This window comes from Elephas maximus, chromosome 2 (genome assembly GCF_024166365.1).
Source record: "Elephas maximus indicus isolate mEleMax1 chromosome 2, mEleMax1 primary haplotype, whole genome shotgun sequence".
Classification (NCBI taxonomy): domain Eukaryota; kingdom Metazoa; phylum Chordata; class Mammalia; order Proboscidea; family Elephantidae; genus Elephas; species Elephas maximus.
The window spans coordinates 226,408,874-226,428,908 of record NC_064820.1 but is presented as its reverse complement, the minus strand read 5'-3'; the positions used below and the strand labels follow the sequence as shown (position 1 = coordinate 226,428,908).

Here is a 20,035-nt window from a genome sequence, read left to right as displayed (position 1 = left end):
GGTGCAGTTTCCCACCAGCGCCCCAGGAGGGCTGCAGGCATGCACCATGCAGGGATGTGGAAGGGGTGGAGGGGGGCGGGTTAGCACGTGCAAGCTCTCTAATTGCTTCTGTTTTTCTCAACAGTCAGAACACACATCACTGTCAGCTGACTGTGAGGCAGAGGCTGGAGGAGAGGTATACAGCGTGAAGTTAAACTGACCAGGGCAACGTGGTCAGTGGGCTCCGCAGTCCTGCTGGCCCACCTGAGATTAGTGGTCACTGGTTTAAAGTAACCAGTTTAAAGTCTACTCAGCTGCGTGTTCTTTCCCAGTCACACTTCCATACCCCCAAGGGTAAGCCAGGGTGTCCCCACCCCTTGTCAGGCTCCATTGGCCTGCCGGCCTCTGGTCTCCTCCGCACTGAGGTTCTCAGCATGGATCACACCAACCTTCTGCCTGGTTTGTGTGGCTACTGCTACCAAATCTTTCCTAAAACTGCCAGTATTCTGAGGGTGGGGATCACACCCATATCCACTGACACTGCACAGACAGGACAAGGTGGTCACTGGGACAGTCACAAGAACACATGGCACAGACACCCTGCCCTAGCAGATGACAAGGAACAGAGGGCAAGACCTTACCGTTGATAGTGTGGAAGAGCACCTGATATCTTTCGGATCTGAAACACCAAAACACACAAAGACATTTATGAATCCAATGCTTCACATTTCTCCTAGCACAACAAAGTAAAACTAAAATAACAAGACGTCATTTTGTACTTTTATTAAATTAGCAAAACTTTAAGGAAAAAGACAATACCTGACATAGGCCCATCTAGGGAGGGGGGTGGAGGGTGCACCCTGCCTTTGGGAAGCAGCTCGGTCTCCACATCAAGGACCCATGGGTGCCTACCAGGTCATCCAGCCACCCAGGGATGGCTGAATCCTTATGTATTGACGCATTTGAAAAGTTCACCAACAGATAAGGCTTCAGTAGGTTACAGTAGATCGCCAGCAAAAAATGTGAAAAACCATGATTATGAAGATCACTTCGCAATCCGAAAAATATTTTTACACCCACCCAGCAGAGCTCTGAAAGGAAGGCCTGGTGGTTTGCTTCCATAAAGATTACAACCAAGAAAACCATATGGAGCAGTTCTACTTGATAACACATGGGTTGCCATGAATCAGAATCGACTTGACGGCAACAGGTTACACCTGAACAAGGAGTCCCTAGGTGGTGGAGATGGTTAAGTATGTGACTACTAACTAAAAGGTTGGCTGCTTGACCTCCCCAGAGGCACCTTGGAAGAAAGGCCCGGTGATCTGCTTCTGAGAGGTCACAGCCTTGAAAACCCTATGGAGCACAGTTCTATTCTGTACACATGGGGTTGCCAGGAGTCAGTATCGACTCCAAGCAAGACATCCATCTGAGTAGTGATTACACCTGAATGAGGATGTTGGCATGGCAACGTAGAGGCCAAGTAACCAACCACAGGCGAGCACAGCAAGCAGCAGCAGCCCACTCCTAACAATTCAGCCCCAGAGCCCTCCCAGTGACAGAAGCTAACCGCCTCTCCTGGTGGATCCTCTCCGGGGCCACGTGTACTTACGCTCGATGAGAAAGAGAAAGCACACCATCCCCATGACTGCCATGATGGCCCCGGGCACGACGAAGGACAGGCCCCAGCATGTGGACACCCAGTAGCCAGCAATCAAGGACCCCAAAATGTTGCCCACGGAGGTGTGAGAATTCCAGACGCCCATGATCAAACCTCGCCTGCAACACAACAAAAGACAAGAGAGCAATGACGTGGAGAAGCTGAAATTTGAGTTACCGCAGGTTGCCTGCCCCCTGGAAGAGTCCGTGTAGACACAGACATATGAGCAACAAGACGCGAGACTGGATGTGCTTATGGGAGGACTGCGTTTTCCTTTTCCCTCAGAATTTATAATCACACATTCCCATTTCTCTCTCAGAGCTTATTCTACAATTAAAAAGAAAAAGCCAGATGTAGTCGAGTGGATTCTGACTCATGGCGATCTCACGTGTGTCAGAGTAGAACCGTCCTCCGGAGGGTTTTCGGTGGCTGATGTTTCAGAAATAGATCGCGAGACCTTTCTTTCGAGGCACCTCTGGGTGGACTCGAACCTTTAACCTTTCAGTTAGCAGTCGAGCATGTTAACCATTTGTGCCACCCAAGGACTCCTTAATTAAAAAGAGAAGTCTTTTTCCTGAAATTCTTGGAAGATGCCAAATTTAAATTTGTGCCTCTACCGTCTAAATACAATCATCTGACAAAATTTCATATTAGCAGAAGTTCATGCTAAGAACAGACAAGCGGGTGGAGTATCTAAATAAGGCTCGATGGGTTTGTCTCCCCATCCTGTCTAGTATCCTCCCTATTAGTCAGCCTTTGGCCTGGCTGAGCCGGGTTAACCTCTGTCCCATTTTTCACACAGATATCCATGACTGAACCTGTCTTGGCAGTCAAGTGACCAGACACTGAGTCCCAGCTCTGTGACTTCTGTGCTGGATGACCCAGCTCCGGACTTCTCAAACAACTTCTCAGAGGTGTGAGTTCCCTGGGAGTCTTGTTCAAATGCAGATGCTGCTTTAAAAGGGCTGGGGCAGGGCTGAGACTCTCCATTTCTTGGGAGCTCCCAGGTCAGGGCCAGGCTCTGCAGGTCCTGAGACTCTGTGAGTGACACAGACCTCGCCCCACCCATAATATGGAGGGTTGGGCTCTACGGACTTCCAGGACAAAGGACCATCTGAATTCCAGAGTCCTAAGTCCTCAGTGGAATAAGGTTCCAACAACCTTATTCGAAAGAGTAGAACAGTTACTTAAAAGTGTTTTTTCTACAATCCATCCAAAGGAAACCTAACAGTAAAGTGGTTTTTCATCACCGTCATCTATTTAAGAATAACTGCTGCTGGAACAGGGCTGCAGTGTCTCACCTTCCTTTGCCGAACCAGTTGCCAAGGCAGGTGACCACGCTGGGCCAGCCCGTGGTCTGCACCAGGCCATTGATGATCTGCGAAGAGGGCAACACAGGAACTTAGCACGGATGCGAGTCACACACGGCAGTTCTTCAAAGGAGGGAAACGAGCCTACTCTTTACTGTTTGTCTGAAGTTTAGGAGCATAGCGGGGTCTCGCATCAAAGAAGGGGACAGAACTATCTGAGTCTTAAAAGCCAAAGATGTCTTTTAAACAATTTTTTTTTTTAAACTATAATACTTGTCCATTGTAGAAATTTTAGAATAAAGAGAGAAAAGGCAAGACAAGGTGGCCCAGACTAGCTCCCACTGCTCAGCATATAAACTATTGTCACAGTTGGGTGCCAAGCTCCCCAGTCTCCTTCCAATCTAAAAACTTATTAGGATTTCTTCTTCTTTTCATAGACATGGGATTGTACTATAAATGTGGCCTGTATACTGTGTTTTTCACTTACTACATGATGAAGAAGGTATTGTTTTTAATAATTCTCTCACGTGAACATAACTTCGACCTAGCACTGAAAGTATTTGTTTTTCAAGAGTATCTGTAGCCGAAGTTTCCAGAAGGAAATTAGGCATGTATCAGTGAATAGGTCTACTTTAGCTTCATGAGAATCAGGGATAATTTTACATGAAGTCTAGCACTTCCTACAACCTCTGCTAGGACTAACCCAGTTCTCTAGAACACAGTCTGGTCTAGCCTATGGCTGCCTTCTGGGCTCACCAGGCCAGTCTGAGATAGCCCAGTCTCCCAGGCTGGGTCTTCATACCTGCAGCATGCTGGGACTCTGGGCGATTGCTTTTCCTTTCTCCTAGTTTTCTATATTACTATACAAGCATGAGTCACTCTTGCAATTAAAAAGCCAAACTTTTTTTTAAAAAAGTATTACAGTAAAATGTTTTTTGATTAAAAGCAAAGTTAAATAAAATGTCCTTTGGGGATTTTGTAACACCCCTTTAGGCTATCTGGAGAGGCTCAGAAGCATCGCAAAATCAGAGTTGAGCATCATCATTTTAGGTCATTTTACATTTCTAGTGAATGTTTACCCACAGAACTGTTGGGAGGGACAGACCCAGGCATTTCCGGAAGGGCTGGACCAATTCAGGGGCAAAGCCAGCCTGACCTGTCTTAGGTTTTCACTCCCTTGCGGCACCATTAAGCTTGCTCCTTTTCTCCCCACTGACAGCCCCATATCCCACCCCACTGCCAATGGCTCCAAAGTCATCCCTTCTTCTACCTTCCACAGCCCCACCCCCTCCCACTCCTACCACACAGTATAATATCTCAAACTCATCAGATTTAAGAATGATGACTAAAGGCTTCACGTTCAATTCCCCTGTGGGTGGTTCTAACAAATAGGATTCTTTAAGAAGCAACCTTGAAGCTGAGGAACACTTCACAGCTGCTGGAATGTCAGCGTGGACAACAGAGTTGGGGCTTTACCCGCTAGGGCAGACCCTGACTTCTGATAGGACACGGTTCTGACCCCATCCCATTCTCTCTTGGCAGAGGTAGGGTCACATGCGATAAATGCCCTGTCCTATTCATCATGGAAACCCCACACATGGTAAGCCATGGGCCCGAACCTTTACCTGAGTGACCACGTAGAATCCAAAGCTGTGAATATCGTAGAAATATCCTAAGCCAAACAAGGCGGTGAAGGCCCCGCTGGCAAACATCCCAAAGGTCAGGTAATACCTAATTGGCAGGCGTTCTCCTATGATGCCACTGAGGATGGAGAAGAAAGAGAGACAAACATGAGAGCACACACCCGTCCACAGTGCCCATGACCAGCTGCTCCTCTCAGGGCGCTTGCAGGCTGCTCATGGGGCTCTGAGAAGGCAAAAGCACGACAATATCTGGAAAGACTGAGTCGCGAGCATTTCCCTACCGAGCATTTATTAACCAGGACCTGGCAACTGGCGAAATCTTATGAGAAGTTCTGTTTCTAGTGACAGTCGTTAGCTGTCAAATAATAAAGCTCAAACATTATGATTTACTTACGATGGCAGCCAATTAAAGAAAACAAAAACTTGTACTGCTAGTTAACCCTGATGTCAAATAAACACTATCCAGGGAATATATACAGCATTTTAAAATGTCAAGTGTCAAACTGACAGACAAGCAACAGGATCACTAAAGACCTTGAGCACATCACACAGGCCAGGTGGGCAGTAATTAAGTCACCTACAGAAACACCTGGAAGGACTGGCACACTCCTGGCCACACCCACTTTCCTCTGCTTTAGACACAGAAGGTTTTCTTTAGGATAGGGTCTGAAACCCAGGGGCAGAAGCTCTAAGGTTCTTCTGAACAACAACAGAACTCAGTAAAAAGGTAACCCCTTTGCAGTCTGGCCTCATAGAGTTATTTGGGGATTAAATGAGATAAGTGCAGGTTAAGCACCTGGTACATGGCGGGGATTCAGTCACAGCTACGATGGTGGTGGGGAGGATGAAAAGTCTCCAGTTTCACAACAGGGCACACATTTCACAGGCTTTTACACTATCACATCGCACTACCTGACGCCATATGAAATATATTCCTTACTGCTTCACAGAAAGTGTCACTAGGGAGCACCTGGCCATTGTGATTAACTGGATTAAAGTCGGTACATCTGCCAGGACCTGGCAGGCATGACCTGGGCTAAGGGATGTGCCCATCTGACCTGATTTATCTGATGTATTAAATGAAACAATGCCCATTGTTGGGACCTTGGGCAGTAACTACACACTCAGTTTTACTAGCCATGGAGCCATCCGTCACATCAAAGGCCAGGCAAGGAAGCAGTGTCTGTTTATGGGTCGTGAATCTATTTACTGATTTCATGTTAGACAGTACTTTGTTTTAATGACCCTCGTGTACAAGCTGTGTGAAAAATTATCTTTGCCAATAAAAAAGCAACAATGGAACCACTTTATTTACTTTAACCAGCATTTCTCAACTTTGGCCTATTGACATTTTGGGTGGGATCATTCTTTGTGACGAGGGTCTGTTCTTTTCATCGTAGGAGCCCTAGCAATATCCCTGACCTCTTCCCACTACCTGCCAGTGGCATCCATCCCCCGCCCCCACCAACTCCTGCTCAAGACCCATGCTCTGATAATGCCCACAGCTCTCATGGTGCCTCTCTTCAGTGGGGCTCACGTCTCGTTGTGTCTGCTGCTTCGGGCTCTGAAACCCCTTATTACTCATTTGCTCATTCAGACATTGTGCAAATATACAAACCCAACGTTGGCCTGAAGGGGGAACTCTCCATTCCACTAGCAGACGCTGCCTAACAGGGCACCAACCGCCCACAAGGGGCCCAGGTCTTGATGGTCCCACACACTGGGTGTGATTCCCTGAGATTCCTAAGCTATAAAGATCTCTAAGTTCCTGAACAAAACCCTCTGGGGGCTAAAGGCCTCAGTCCCTAGAATGCTTTATTTGTTTTAACATGGCTGGACTGACACGACACCCCAGTTTTACACCTGCCAACCCCATGTCCCATTGTCCACACACCACTTACCACCCACCTAGGTCATGCCAAGAATGGGATCAAGAACATGGCCTGGGGTGACAATTACACCTAACAGTTGCTGAGGACGCCCCATGTGTTGGGCACCATTTTAAGCATTTCATATGCATTAACTCGTTTAATCCTCACTGCAACCCTATGAGGTGAGAACTGTTATTTTCCCCATTTTGCAAAGGGGAAACTGAGGCACAAAGAGGCATAGTAACTTGCCCAAGGACATACCCTAACAAGTGGCAGAGCCGGGATTCAAACCCAAGCTGTCGGTCCCCGGAGTCCACACCCTGACCACCAGGCCGTACTCCCACTGCTGCCCTCAGAGAAGACTTACGTTTGGGGCCAAGCTGAGTGCTAGGTATCCAGAAGGCATCCAGGTGGAGACGCCCAGTGCATATGGGGTAAACAGCCCAAACCCAAACAAACCAAACCTGTTATCTTCCAGTCAATTCTAACTCATACAGATCTTATAGGACAGAAGAGAACTGCCGCATAGGGTTTCCAAGGCTGTAACCTTTATGTGGGAGCCCTGGTGACACACTGGTTAAGAGCTACGGCTACTAACCAAAAGGTAGGCAGTTCGAATCCACCAGGCGCTCCTTGGAAACCCTATGGGGCAGTTCTACTCTGTCCTATAGGGTCACTATGAGTTGGAATTGACTCCATAGCAACAGGTTCTTTGGTTATTATTGTATCCCAGTGGCTCACTGTTACGGATTGAATTATGTCCCTCCAAAAATACGGTGTTTTTTTTTTTTTTAAATCTTTATGGGAACTGACTGCCACTTCTTTTTGCCACAGAGCAGCTGGTGGGTTACAACTACTGACCTTCTGGTTAGTGGCCAAGCACCTAACCATTGTGCCACCAGGGCTCCTTAACAAATGTGATGTTACTGCAGAATTCATCACTTGGGCATGTAATCAGATGGTGGCCACTCAGACCACAGGAAAGGACAGGTTCTGCAGGGTACCATGGGGAGCTGCCACCCCACTGTCCCTAGTGACCACACCCTATTTTCCCTAGTGAACACATGCCAAGTAAGACTCAGCGTGCGACGGCAGGATTCACAGGCACAGTGCATCGCAAGCACAGGCCAGGAAGGCCGTGCACAGTCTGCGCCTACTCAGCAGAGCACCAGGGACAAGTGAACCTCTGCTTACCAGTTCACCTCGACAGACTGAGTGCCCAGCACACCTGCTTTCACTGTCCTCACCTCCGAGGAGATACTGGATAGGAAGCGAGTGCGAGCAGGGGCCCCTGCCTTGTGCATGCTTCTGTTGTTGTTTTTGTTAGCTGTTGTCAGTTCCAACTCATGGCGACCCCATGTGTGCAGAGTAGCACTGCTCCATAGGGTTTTCAAGGCTGCGACCTATTGGAAGCAGATCACCAGGCCTGTCTTCCAAGGCACCTCTGGGCGGGTTCAAAGTGCCAGCCTTTCAGTTAGTAGTCAAATGCTTAAATGTTTACACCACTAAAAAAAGAAAAAAAAATACGAATCCATTGCCATTGAGTTAATTGAGACTCATAGTGATCCTACAGGACAGAGTAGAACTCCCCCACAGCGTTTCCAAGGAGCGGCTGGTGGATTTGAACTTCTGGCCTTTTGGCTGGCAGCCGAGCTCTTAAGCACTGGGCCACCAAGGCTCCGTCTGCACCACACACACACAAAAAAAGCCAGTGCTGTCTGCACCACAGTGCACCTAAAATCATTTCTGAATTGAACAGGGCACATAACTGGTCAAGGGCCTTGGAAAGTGCCAGCCGACCTACCTCAGGTACATGCCCACGGCGTAAGCGCACAGGAAAGAATAATCCAGGGCCCCAAGCAGCTGCTGATAGTTGTCCTTGTCTGCAGAGATTTGAAAATCAACAGGAAAACCCCATCATTGTTTAGTTTTCACTGAACATCAGTTTAGGTTCTGGAGCAGGGGATAAAATACAAAGCACCTGTCCTCGCCATTTGGACAGGTCGCTCCGGAAGTGCAGACGGGTGATCGGAATGCACAAAACATGGCAGCGCGGCTTCCGTTTAGCTTCTTGGCTAAACATTTTGCAAAATAAAGTCCCCACAATATCAAATAATCACTAAACAGACATCATTCAGATTACGTAAAATCCAGCTGATGACGGTGAGCATCTGATTCATTTTGTCTTCAGTGTTAAACTGGGTTTTCCTCAACACCCCACCCCACGCCCCTCAGCTCTTCCTCTTCCTTCCGCCCACAGGTTCATGCTCTACAGGTCCCAGCTTCCAGTTCTGACAAACAGAAAATGCAATTCGCCCTCGGCAGACTCCCTCGGCAGCGACTCTCGTTTCAGGTGGCATGACCTTGCACGCCAGGGCCCCATCCCTGAATCACGCAGGGCAGGAGCAGCTGCGCTAACGATAACTGTCTGACGGGAGACAGCCGTCACCGGAAACGCGTTACACCTGAGAACGGCATAACGGCTGCTAAAGTCAGCCAGGCCAGCAGAGCCTGGCGACACCACCGACGCTTGCCAGCTCAAGGACGAACTGCTTCAGGAACAGGACCAAGGCAGGGCGGCTGACAGGGAACTCACCAAAGGGCGCCCAGCCGCAGTCGGTCCCATTACTGGGTGGTTGCTGAGGGGGCAGGTAACTGGGTTGTCGGCTCAGGCTGTTGAACTGGACGTCACCCTCGGTCACAGCGGCACAGTCCTTGTGGAGCTCACCCTAGGACATCCGTGGGAGGACGGAGCGAGGAGAGAAAACGTGTACAAAGTGAGCCTCGGTGTGGATGCAGAGCAGAAACAGCTGCCCCTCCCCTCTGACCAGCCTTCCTAAAAAAAAAGGGCCCCTGAATTTCAGGAGGGGGCTCCTGGGGAAAGTACGCAGGACCCACAAGAACGCCTGTTTGTGACGTCAAAGTTCAGGCAGGACTGCGCAGCAAGTCCACCTGAGTATACACACAACAACAATAAGCACTGATACGGCCACCATGAGACCAATGCCTGCAGCAGCTTTGTTGCTAAGAGGCCCCAGCTGATGGCCTGCGGTCCTCAGATCGCTCGCCCATAAAAGAACAGAGATAATGGATGAATTCCTGGAAAAACACTACCTACCTGAACTAACACATTCAGAAGTAGAACAACTAAATAGACCCATAACAAAAAAAGAGATTGAAACGGTAATCAAAAAACTCCCAACAAAAAAAAAGCCCTGGCCCTGACGGCTTCACTGCAGAGTTCTACCAAACTTTCAGAGAAGAGTTAACACCACTACTTCTGAAGGTATTCCAAAGCATAGAAAATGACGGAATACTACCCAACTCATTCTATGAAGCCACCATCTCCCTGATACCAAAACCAGGTAAAGACATTACAAAAAAAGAAAATTATAGACCTATATCCCTCATGAACATTGATGCAAAAATCCTCAACAAAATTCTAGCCAATAGAATCCAACAACACATCAAAAAAATAATTCACCCTGATCAAGTGGGATTTATACCAGGTATGCAAGGCTGGTTTAGTATCAGAAAAACCATTAATGTAATCCATCACATAAATAAAACAAAAGACAAAAACCACATGATCTTATCAATTGATGCAGAAAAGGCATTTGACAAAGTCCAACACCCATTCATGATAAAAACTCTTTGAAGGAAAATTCCTCAACATAATAAAGGGCATCTATGCAAAGCCAACAGCCAATATCACTCTAAATGGAGAGAACCTGAAAGCATTTCCCTTGAGAATGGGAACCAGACAAGGATGCCCTTTATCACCGCTCTTATTCAACATCGTGCTGGAAGTCCTGGCCAGGGCAATTAGGCTAGACAAAGAAATAAAAGGTATCCGGATTGGCAAGGAAGAAGTAAAGTTATCACTATTTGCAGATGACATGATTATATACACAGAAAACCCTAAGGAATCCTCCAGAAAACTACTGAAACTAATAGAAGAGTTTGGCAGAGTCTCAGGTTATAAAATAAACACACAAAAATCACTTGGATTCCTCTACATCAACAAAAAGAACACCGAAGAGGAAATAACCAAATCAATACCATTCACAGTAGCCCCCAAGAAGATAAGATACTTAGGAATAAATCTTACCAAGGATGTAAAAGACCTATACAAAGAAAACTACAAAGCTCTACTACAAGAAATTCAAAAGGACATACTTAAGTGGAAAAACATACCCTGCTCATGGATAGGAAGACTTAACATAGTAAAAATGTCTATTCTACCAAAAGCCATCTATACATTTAACGCACTTCCGATCCAAATTCCAATGTCATATTTTAAGGGGATAGAGAAACAAATCACCAATTTCATATGGAAGGGAAAGAACCCCCGGATAAGCAAAGCACTACTGAAAAAGAAGAAGAAAGTGGGAGGCCTCACTTTACCTGACTTCAGAACCTATTATACAGCCACAGTAGTCAAAACAGCCTGGTACTGGTACAACAACAGGCACATAGACCAATGGAACAGAATTGAGAACCCAGACATAGATCCATCCACGTATGAGCAGCTGATATTTGACAAAGGCCCAGTGTCAATTAATTGGGGAAAAGATAGCTTTTTTAACAAATGGTGCTGGCATAACTGGATATCCATTTGCAAAAAAATGAAACAGGACCCATACCTCACACCATGCACAAAAACTAACTCCAAGTGGATCAAAGACCTAAACATAAAGACTAAAACGATAAAGATCATGGAAGAAAAAATTGGGAGAACGCTAGGAGCCCTAATACAAGGTATAAACAGAATACAAAACATTACCAAAAATGATGAAGAGAAACCTGATAACTGGGAGCTCCTAAAAATCAAACACCTATGCTCATCTAAAGACTTCTCCAAAAGAGTAAAAAGACCACCTACAGATTGGGAAAGAATTTTCAGCTATGACATCTCCGACCAGCGCCTGATCTCTAAAATCTACATGATTCTGTCAAAACTCAACCACAAAAAGACAAACAACCCAATCAAGAAGTGGGAGAAGGATATGAACACACATTTCACTAAAGAAGATATTCAGGCAGCCAACAGATACATGAGAAAATGCTCTCGATCATTAGCCATTAGAGAAATGCAAATTAAAACTACGATGAGATTTCATCTCACACCAGCAAGGCTGGCATTAATTCAAAAACACAAAATAATAAATGTTGGAGAGGCTGCGGAGAGATTGGAACTCTTATACACTGCTGGTGGGAATGTAAAATGGTACAACCACTTTGGAAATCTATCTGGCGTTATCTTAAACAGTTAGAAATAGAACTACCATACAACCCAGAAATCCCACTCCTCGGAATATACCCTAGAGATACAAAAGCCTTCATACAAACAGATATATGCACACCCATGTTTATTGCAGCTCTGTTTACAATAGCAAAAAGTTGGAAGCAACCAAGGTGTCCATCAACGGATGAATGGGTAAATAAATTGTGGTATATTCACACAATGGAATACTACGCATCGATACAGAACAGTGACGAATCTCTGAAACATTTCATAACATGGAGAAACCTGGAAGGCATTATGCTGAGCGAAATTAGTCAGAGGCAAAAGGACAAATATTGTATAAGACCACTATTATAAAATCTTGAGAAATAGTAAACCTGAGAACACATACTTCTGTGGTTACGAGGGGGGGAGGGAGGGAGGGTGGGAGAGGGTTTTTTATTGATTAATCAGTAGATAAGAACTGCTTTAGGTGAAGGGAAAGACAACACTCAATACATGGAAGGTCAGCTCAATTGGACTGGACCAAAAGCAAAGAAGTTTCCGGGATAAAATGAATGCTTCAAAGGTCAGCGGAGCAAGGGCGGGGGTCTGGGGAACATGGTTTGCGGGGACTTCTAAGTCAACTGGCAAAATAATTCTATTATGAAATCATTCTGCATCCCACTTTGAAATGTGGCGTCTGGGGTCTTAAATGCTAACAAGCGGCCATCTAAGATGCATCAATTGGTCTCAACCCACCTGGAGCAAAGGAAAATGAAGAACACCAAGGCCACACGACAACTAAGAGCCCAAGAGACAGAAAGGGCCACATGAACCAGAGACCTACATCATCCTGAGACCAGAAGAACTAGTTGGTGCCTGCCCACAATCGATGACCGCCCTGACAGGGAGCACAGCAGAGGACCCCTGAGGGAGCAGGAGATCAGTGGGATACAGACCCCAAATTCTCATAAAAAGACCAAACTTAATGGTCTGACTGAGACTAGAGGAATCCCGGCGGCCATGCTCCCCAGACCTTCTGTTGGCCCAGGACAGGAACCAGCCCCGAAGACAACTCATCAGACATGAAAGGGACTGGTCAGCGGGTGGGAGAGAGACGCTGATGAAGAGTGAGGTAATCATATCAGGTGGACACTTGAGATTGTGTTGGCAACTCTTGTCTGGAGGGGGGATGGGAGGATAGCGAGAGAGGGAAGCCAGCAAAATTGTCAAGAAAGGAGAGACTGAAAGGGCTGACTCAAGAGGGGGAGAGCAAGTGGGAATAGGGAGTGAGCTGTATGTAAACTTATATGTGACAGACTGATTGGATTTGTAAACGTTCACTTGAAGCTTAATAAAAGTTATATAAAAAAAAAAAGAACAGAGATATTTGGCCAGATCCAGACAACTGCACACTGCACAGCAGCGAAAGAGAACAAATCGCAGCTATGCACAACACTCAGGATGAGCCTCACAAACGTAATATTAAACCAAAGAAGCCCAACACAAAGGCGTACAAGCTGCATGATTCCATCTGTATGAAGTTGGAGAACAGGAAAACAAATCTACGGTGATGGAGGTGAGAACCATGGCTACCTGGAGGGCAGTGATGGGAACAGGGTACAAGGGAGTCTCCTGGACTCTGTGTCTTAACAGGGCCTATAAAGGGCCTATGTCTTAAAGGGTTCTACACCTTAGCCTAGGTGATGATAACCTGGGTACGTATATAAATATTTTTCAGGCCAGATATTTAAGATTTGTGTACTTACTTTACCTATATGCAAATCATACCACAATAAAAACAGATATTTGGGAGAAAGGTCACCAGCCCATCACGTTATCCATGGAGCCAGCAACCAGGGCGCTGGGTGGGCAGAGGAACTCATCTGGGAGGCAGCAGGCAGAAGGGAAAGCACAAGGCCTTGGGAGCTAAAGACCTGTTATCAAACCCCAGCTTGATGGCTAAACTAGCTATGTGAGCTTGAGAAAGTTACCACCCCAGCCTCAGTCCCCTCATCTGCAGACAGGGTTGCTCATACCCACTTAACGCCCACAGGATGGCTGGGGCCCATACTGTTAGAGAGGAAACAGCTGACTGAACAAACAGGGGACCTGCTCTGTAACTACAAGGAGGCAACAGACCAGACTCCACCTTCTGCTGGGACGTCTCCTCCAGCCCCTCCCAGGCCTCTCCAGGCAGCCTCTCTCACTCCCACTCGCTCCAGCTGGACGAGCTATTTAATAAAGGCCTTGCACCGCATGTGGCTCAGATGGACAGACCCACCAAGCAGGGGTGAGGGCAGGAAGGAGGGGTCCTCTGTGGTCAGGGAGATGCCCTTTAAGGGGACCAGGTGCCCTTTTAATGACCATGATATTGAGACCAGGGGGGCATCTTTTCGTGAAAGAGGCCAGGGGCTCTGAGGAAAGCTGGCCCAGGGGAGGAGGGGAACAGGGCGTCTCTCCAGAGTCAGGGCCCAGTGCAGTGGTCAGGGAGGTCCACACCAGGCCTACCGGCAGCAGCAGCAAAGTCCTATCCACTGCCCTTGTGCACTGGCCATTCCACCTCGTCTCCTCTGAAAGGCTGCTCTTCCTGGGACCATGGGCAAGCCCACTGGACACTACCTGCTTTTACAGCTGATGGCACACAGACGCACGTCACTGAGTCCTGGCACAGCAGCAGGAGCCAGCCACTCTGGTCATGCTGCTGTGTCCCGTCACGGGGCTACTCTGCTGTAACCTATACATCACCCTGAAAGGCTGGCCAAGACTCAGCTTCACAGAGTCGAAATAAAGATCTGCTGCACAGCTGTCCTCCACAGAGCCCCACCTGTGGTCCTCAAGGCCTGAGGAGATCTGTCTTGGTCGATGGGCTGATAATTTCTCCCCAAGTGCTTGAGCTCCTTCTTTGCTCCCACCTCTGCTCCTTCTGTGTCCTCCCTCTGTCCCCACCTGTGCCCCTTCTCTGTGCCCTGCACTCAGCTCAAGTGAGGACTGTGGAGCATCACCCTGAGATTGTGGTGGAGCCCCAGCGGTGAGACAGCACCCTTCCTCTCTGCATGAAGCAAGCCTGCTCAGCATGTTCCCATCCCTTTGTCTTTATCCTCTCTCCTCCTCCTCTCCCTCAGGCAGCAGGCTGCTCTGCCCACCTTTCCCCGCTGTCTCTCATGGAAGCCAATCTGCCCTGCCATGAGGCCTCACTGCTGCTGCTGTGGTCATTAGTCCCTGACACAGGGAGGATGGTGGATGGGGCAGGCCCTCCCAGCTCCGAGCTTCCAGGGCTAAATTTGAGCACTGAGGCTTCTAGAACAGCCTTGCAGGGAAGCAAGAGGAAAAGGAATTTTGTAGACCACTGCTTAAAAACAAATGTTTACAATCTCTTCCAGTGTTAAATGTTCCCAGGGAGGAACCACCTCGTGAAAACATGAAACACTAGGAATGATCCCCTTGTTTCATAAACAAGCAGAAAGGTTTTCTGGGGTTGGGTTTTGGCATGACGAGAGGCAGTCTAGAACAGTGGTTAGAAACATGAGCTGTGGCACTGACAGATGGGAGCTGGAATCCTAGTGCCCACGGGCTTGCGACCACGCAAAGTGTCACTTAACTCTCCTTGCCACAGGGTGGCTGCAAAGATGAAGAGATAGTGGAGAGCACCTCTCTGGGTCCTCAGCCCCAGGAAAGCGCTCAGGCACTGGTAGCTGTGAGCATACAAGGCCTGACCGTTCCCACAGAGACTCGGCCCCTGGAGGGCCTCCACTGGGCCTTTGCTGACTCTGCCCTCTCAACCTCCATCTCCCCAACGTTTCTCTTTCATATGAGAAAATGTAACTGCCCCGTTGGAGGGCTGCAGCAATAGCAATACCAGGTTTAATGTTACTCTAGCAGAAAGCCTTGGAGGTTATTTCAATACCCACACACGTTAAGTCTTCAACAATATTGTTGTACTTCAATATTTCAGTGAGCTTCATCCCCAGACCCTGGTGTTGGGGGGACAATTAAGGCTTCAATAAACTAAGAAGAACTTATCAGAAAAAGGCTCACAAGGTGACTCACCGTGGTTGCCTCCAGCGAAACAGCTTTACCTCCCCACGGCCACTACATACTTAGAAAAATATTTGTGAGGAGGAGATCAAATCCCTGGAGAAACACTGGCTTTCATAAAAGCAGTTTTCTTGGCAAAAATTTTTTACATGAGTGACTTTCAACAAGTTACATATAAAATTAATCAACATGCTATATCAGGCAGTTATGAAAAATTGATCAATCAAAAAACTGGTTGGCAAGGAGGGAAATACAGAATGGAATTTCAAATTCTCATGGAATCCAGACTTTCTGGGAGCACTGAGGCTGGCTGAACCCCTGAAACTATTGCCCTGACATAATATTTAAACCTTCAACCAAAAACATCCCCTTAAGTCTTCTTAAAACCAAATAATAATTTAGCTTCTCTAGGAAACCCTGGTGGCATAGTCGTTAAGTGCTACGGCTACTAACCAAAGGGTCTGCAGTTCGAACCCACCAGGCGCTCCTTGGAAACTCTATGGGGCAGTTGTACTCTGTCCTATAGCGTCGCTATGAGTCGGAATCGACTCAATGGCACTGGGTTTGGTTTTGGTTTTTGTTTAGTACAGAATGTCTGCCTTGAGCGTTATGCTTGTTTAATATCTATCTATATGGGATCAAACTGACAACAACTTGGCAAGATTAGATAAACACTTAGGGGTCAGAGAGTTTGTGTTAATGGGGGAGGAACCGCTTAGAAAAGGAGGGAGAGAATGGTTGCACAATTCAAAGAATGTAACAGCTATCACTGAATTGTACATGTAAAAGTTGTTGAATTTAGTGGGTTGGGAGGGGATGGGAGAAGAAAGGTGACAACACAATGACAGGACACAAAACAACTCTGAAGTCATAGTAATGTGTATGCACGGTGGTGAGGGGGAAGTAGGATGCTGTTCTATCTGTGGGGTCCCTGGGTGATAGAAACAGTTAATACATTTGCTGCTAACTGAAGGGTTGGAGGCTGGAGTCCACCCAGAGGTGCCTCAGAAGAAAGGCCTGGTAACCTACTTTTGAAAAAAATCATTGGAAACCTTATGGAGCACAGTTCTACTGTGGTGCAGAAAGGGTCGCCATGAGTCGGAGTCGACGCCACAACGCCTGGCGTATTCCACCTCCAGATTCCGTCTCCTCCCCCAACACACACACCACACCACTGGGAAGCAAGGAAACCATTTCCAGGGATTGGGAGGCAGATTCAACAGGTAATTTTATTTTCAAAGAATACACTAGAAAAAAAGTGAGCCTCCTTATGTTCTACACCTGGGCAGGTCTGTGCAGTCACTTACATACAAATAGCAGCTATATTAACGTACATTTAATGAAGGCTGTTCTTCAAACTCTGTATGTGAACAGCCAACTTCACATTGAGAATGTCCACTCATTCATTCATTCCAAAGATATCTGTTGAGTACCTCCTAGGTTCTCAGCTCTCTGTGGGCCCTCGGCTACACCCAGGGCTGCTGCTCCTCCTATGTGGCTGGACCCCCTCTAACAGGAAGTCACCAGGCCAAGAGAGGAGGGGTACGGAAGACGCTGCAGGGCAACCAGGAGGAGGACAAGGACAGTCAGAGTGGGGATTCAGGCCTCACTGAGCCTCCTTCTCCTTCCTCGCCCCCTGGGAATGGGGTACTGTCGGTTTCACTCCACCTCTGGACTACGCGTAAGAGTTCGGTGTGTATGTGTTTAGTAAGCTCTATATGGATCCCTAGGTGGTATGGCTTCATTTATTCTAACAAGTCCTTTATACTCCTTTTATAAGGTTCTGGGTTAAAAAAAATTCTCCAAAGTGTCACCCAGAGGACATCCTAGACGGAAATTAAGGTTTTGGTATCTGAAATAGGAAGGCCAGACACCGGGACTTGAACGTGAATGGATTCTGAATGAGTCTGAATGAGTCAAGGGAGATGCCCAGAGACATACACAAACACCCCACTCACAGGAATAGAATATATAAGGAAATTGCTTGTTCACTATTTATTCTCCAAAAATGGAGTCACGCTTCATATACTTCTGTGTATGTTAACTCCTCTCACTCAGATACTTCCTGGAAATCTTTCTGAGTCAACTGGTTTAGCCCTAACTCCCTCTTTGTAGTAGTTGTACATCTCATAAGATGGATTTACCATCACTTAGTCAACCCCGCCCCTCCTGATGAGGCTCACTCATTATCTAGGTGTTTTGGTTTTTTTCTTTCTGGTCAATACAAACACGGCTGCAATAAAGATGCTTATGCAGATATCCCTAAGTATGGGCAGATTTATTTTTATGGACGAAATTCCCAGAAGTAAGACTAAGCAGCATGTGTAATCTTTAATTTCAATGGATGTTACCAGATTTCCTTCCAAAGGGCGAGACACTTCCCATTTCTGTCAGCGATACATGAAAGTACGCCCCAGTCACTGGCCAAAATAGGGGTTATCATTCTCTTAAATGTCCTGCCAAGTGATGACTATAAAGTGATATAGCATCACTTGAATTTGCATCTGTGAAAGCTAATAAACTTGAACATAGTTGATGTGCATCTTGGAAATTTGAATTCCAAGCCTGTGAACTGCCTATTCATAGCCTTTGTCCATTGTTCCTGGGTTTCCTAACTTCACACTCCTAAGACGATCATAATTTTATTTTAAGATTTTTAATTTACATTTAAATCTTTACTCCCTTTGTAATCTATTTTTCATGATGGGAGGGGATTCTTGGGAAGAGGTTAGGCCACAGAGTCCCTGGACCCCAGAGGAAAATGGTGACATGGACTTGGTGTGAGCATGGCCAGGTCTCTCCAACCACACACAGCTTGTAAAAAGAAAATTATAAACCCCTCAGGGGCAGTTGGAAAACATAGTTTGAAACACTGGAAGTACATGTGGTTTGGGGTGGGAAAACTTGCTATCTTGAAAGTTCGAATGCTTTCTGTATTAATATATAAATATAATGCAACTCCAATGAAAATCTCAGCAGTTTTTTTTAATGGAATACAATAATCTTAAGGTTTATAAAAGATAATATCTAAGAAGTATCTATGAAAAACATATTTTAAGCCACTGTAATAAAATTATTGGAGTCCCTGGGTGGTAAAAACCAAAAACCAAACCCGCTGCTGTCAAGTTGATTCCGATTCATAGCGACCCTATAGAACAGAGTAGAACTGCCCCATAGAGTTTTCAAGGAGCACCTGGCGGATTTGAACTGCTGAACTCTTGGTTAGTAGCTGCAGCACTTAACCACTACGTCACCAGGGTTTCCCCTGGGTGCTACCAATGGTTAATGTTCTTGGCTGCTAACCAAAAGGTTGGAGGTTCGAGTTCACCCAGAAGCTCCTCAAAACAAAGTGCCTGGTGATCTACTTCCAAAAAATCAGCCATTGAAAATCCTATGGAGCATGGTTCTACTCTGACACACTTGGGGTCACCATGAGTCAGAATCAAGTCCACAGCAACGGGTTTTAATCAAATTATTATGGTATTGGCATGGGAACAGGTCAGTAGAACAGAATAAAAAATCTAGAATATTTGACAGAGATGATCGGAAAAACGTAGCCTACTTAATAAATGTTGTTGGTACCACTGGTTATCCACCTGGAAGAAACAAAGTTGAATGTCCACTTAACATCATAAAACACAGACTTTAGAGTCACTTGTCTAGTAAAGGAAAAGTTTCTTACAGCACCGCCCCTTTCCTCTTCCTTATCTCTCTTTTGTGCCACCATCAGCTAAAACCTGGAGGGCCTGGACAATCCCTTCTTCCTAAAGGTCAAGAAGGAATTTCAGGATATTTTGAGTAAATGATTAAAGCTTCACACCAACTGGAAGTTTCTGGAAACAGGGAATGCATTGGTGGTCAGAGAAGTGACAGGTCTGTGCTGCCTCTCCCACCGGCCTGAGGACAGAGAGCAGCTATCCGGAGCTGAGCCTCCCGGTGGGCGTGGAGGAAGCACAGACACGAAGGTCAATGTGATTAGAGGCCTGGATCTGATGTCTTGCCAACTTCTGGAAAGTGATGGAATGGGCCACACAAGTGAGAAGGAGCTACCTCTGGCACTGGACAATTTCCTTGTTCCTTCTACAATAAAGAGTCAAAAGCCATTCAAGTCTGTAGACCAGTCTATAGGCAAAATAATGTATTTTAATGACGATGAGAAAATTATCCTGTTTTTTTTCCAAGTCATAACTAGTTATCATGCAGGGTTCTCTAATCTTCTTTTCAAAAAGTCTAGCTAAATACCTAGTTAACCATCTTCTTTCCTGCTCACCCATCATTCAAAAAGAAACTCAGTGTTTTAATTG

General features: G+C 46.4%; 1 protein-coding gene across 5 annotated transcripts in view; it reads right to left on the bottom strand.

Annotated features, from left to right (window-relative positions):
- SLC37A1 (solute carrier family 37 member 1) overlaps positions 1–20,035 on the bottom strand; it is a 73,509-nt gene that overhangs the window by 39,460 nt on the left and 14,014 nt on the right. For all 5 annotated transcript variants that reach the window (XM_049874946.1, XM_049874942.1, XM_049874944.1 and 2 more), the window contains 6 exons: positions 9,060–9,192; positions 8,268–8,346; positions 4,575–4,710; positions 2,941–3,017; positions 1,592–1,758; positions 621–658 (listed from right to left, as the gene is read on the bottom strand). In XM_049874946.1, coding sequence (XP_049730903.1) covers positions 621–658; positions 1,592–1,758; positions 2,941–3,017; positions 4,575–4,710; positions 8,268–8,346; positions 9,060–9,192 — 630 coding nt within the window. The remainder of the gene's footprint in view (positions 1–620; positions 659–1,591; positions 1,759–2,940; positions 3,018–4,574; positions 4,711–8,267; positions 8,347–9,059; positions 9,193–20,035) is intronic.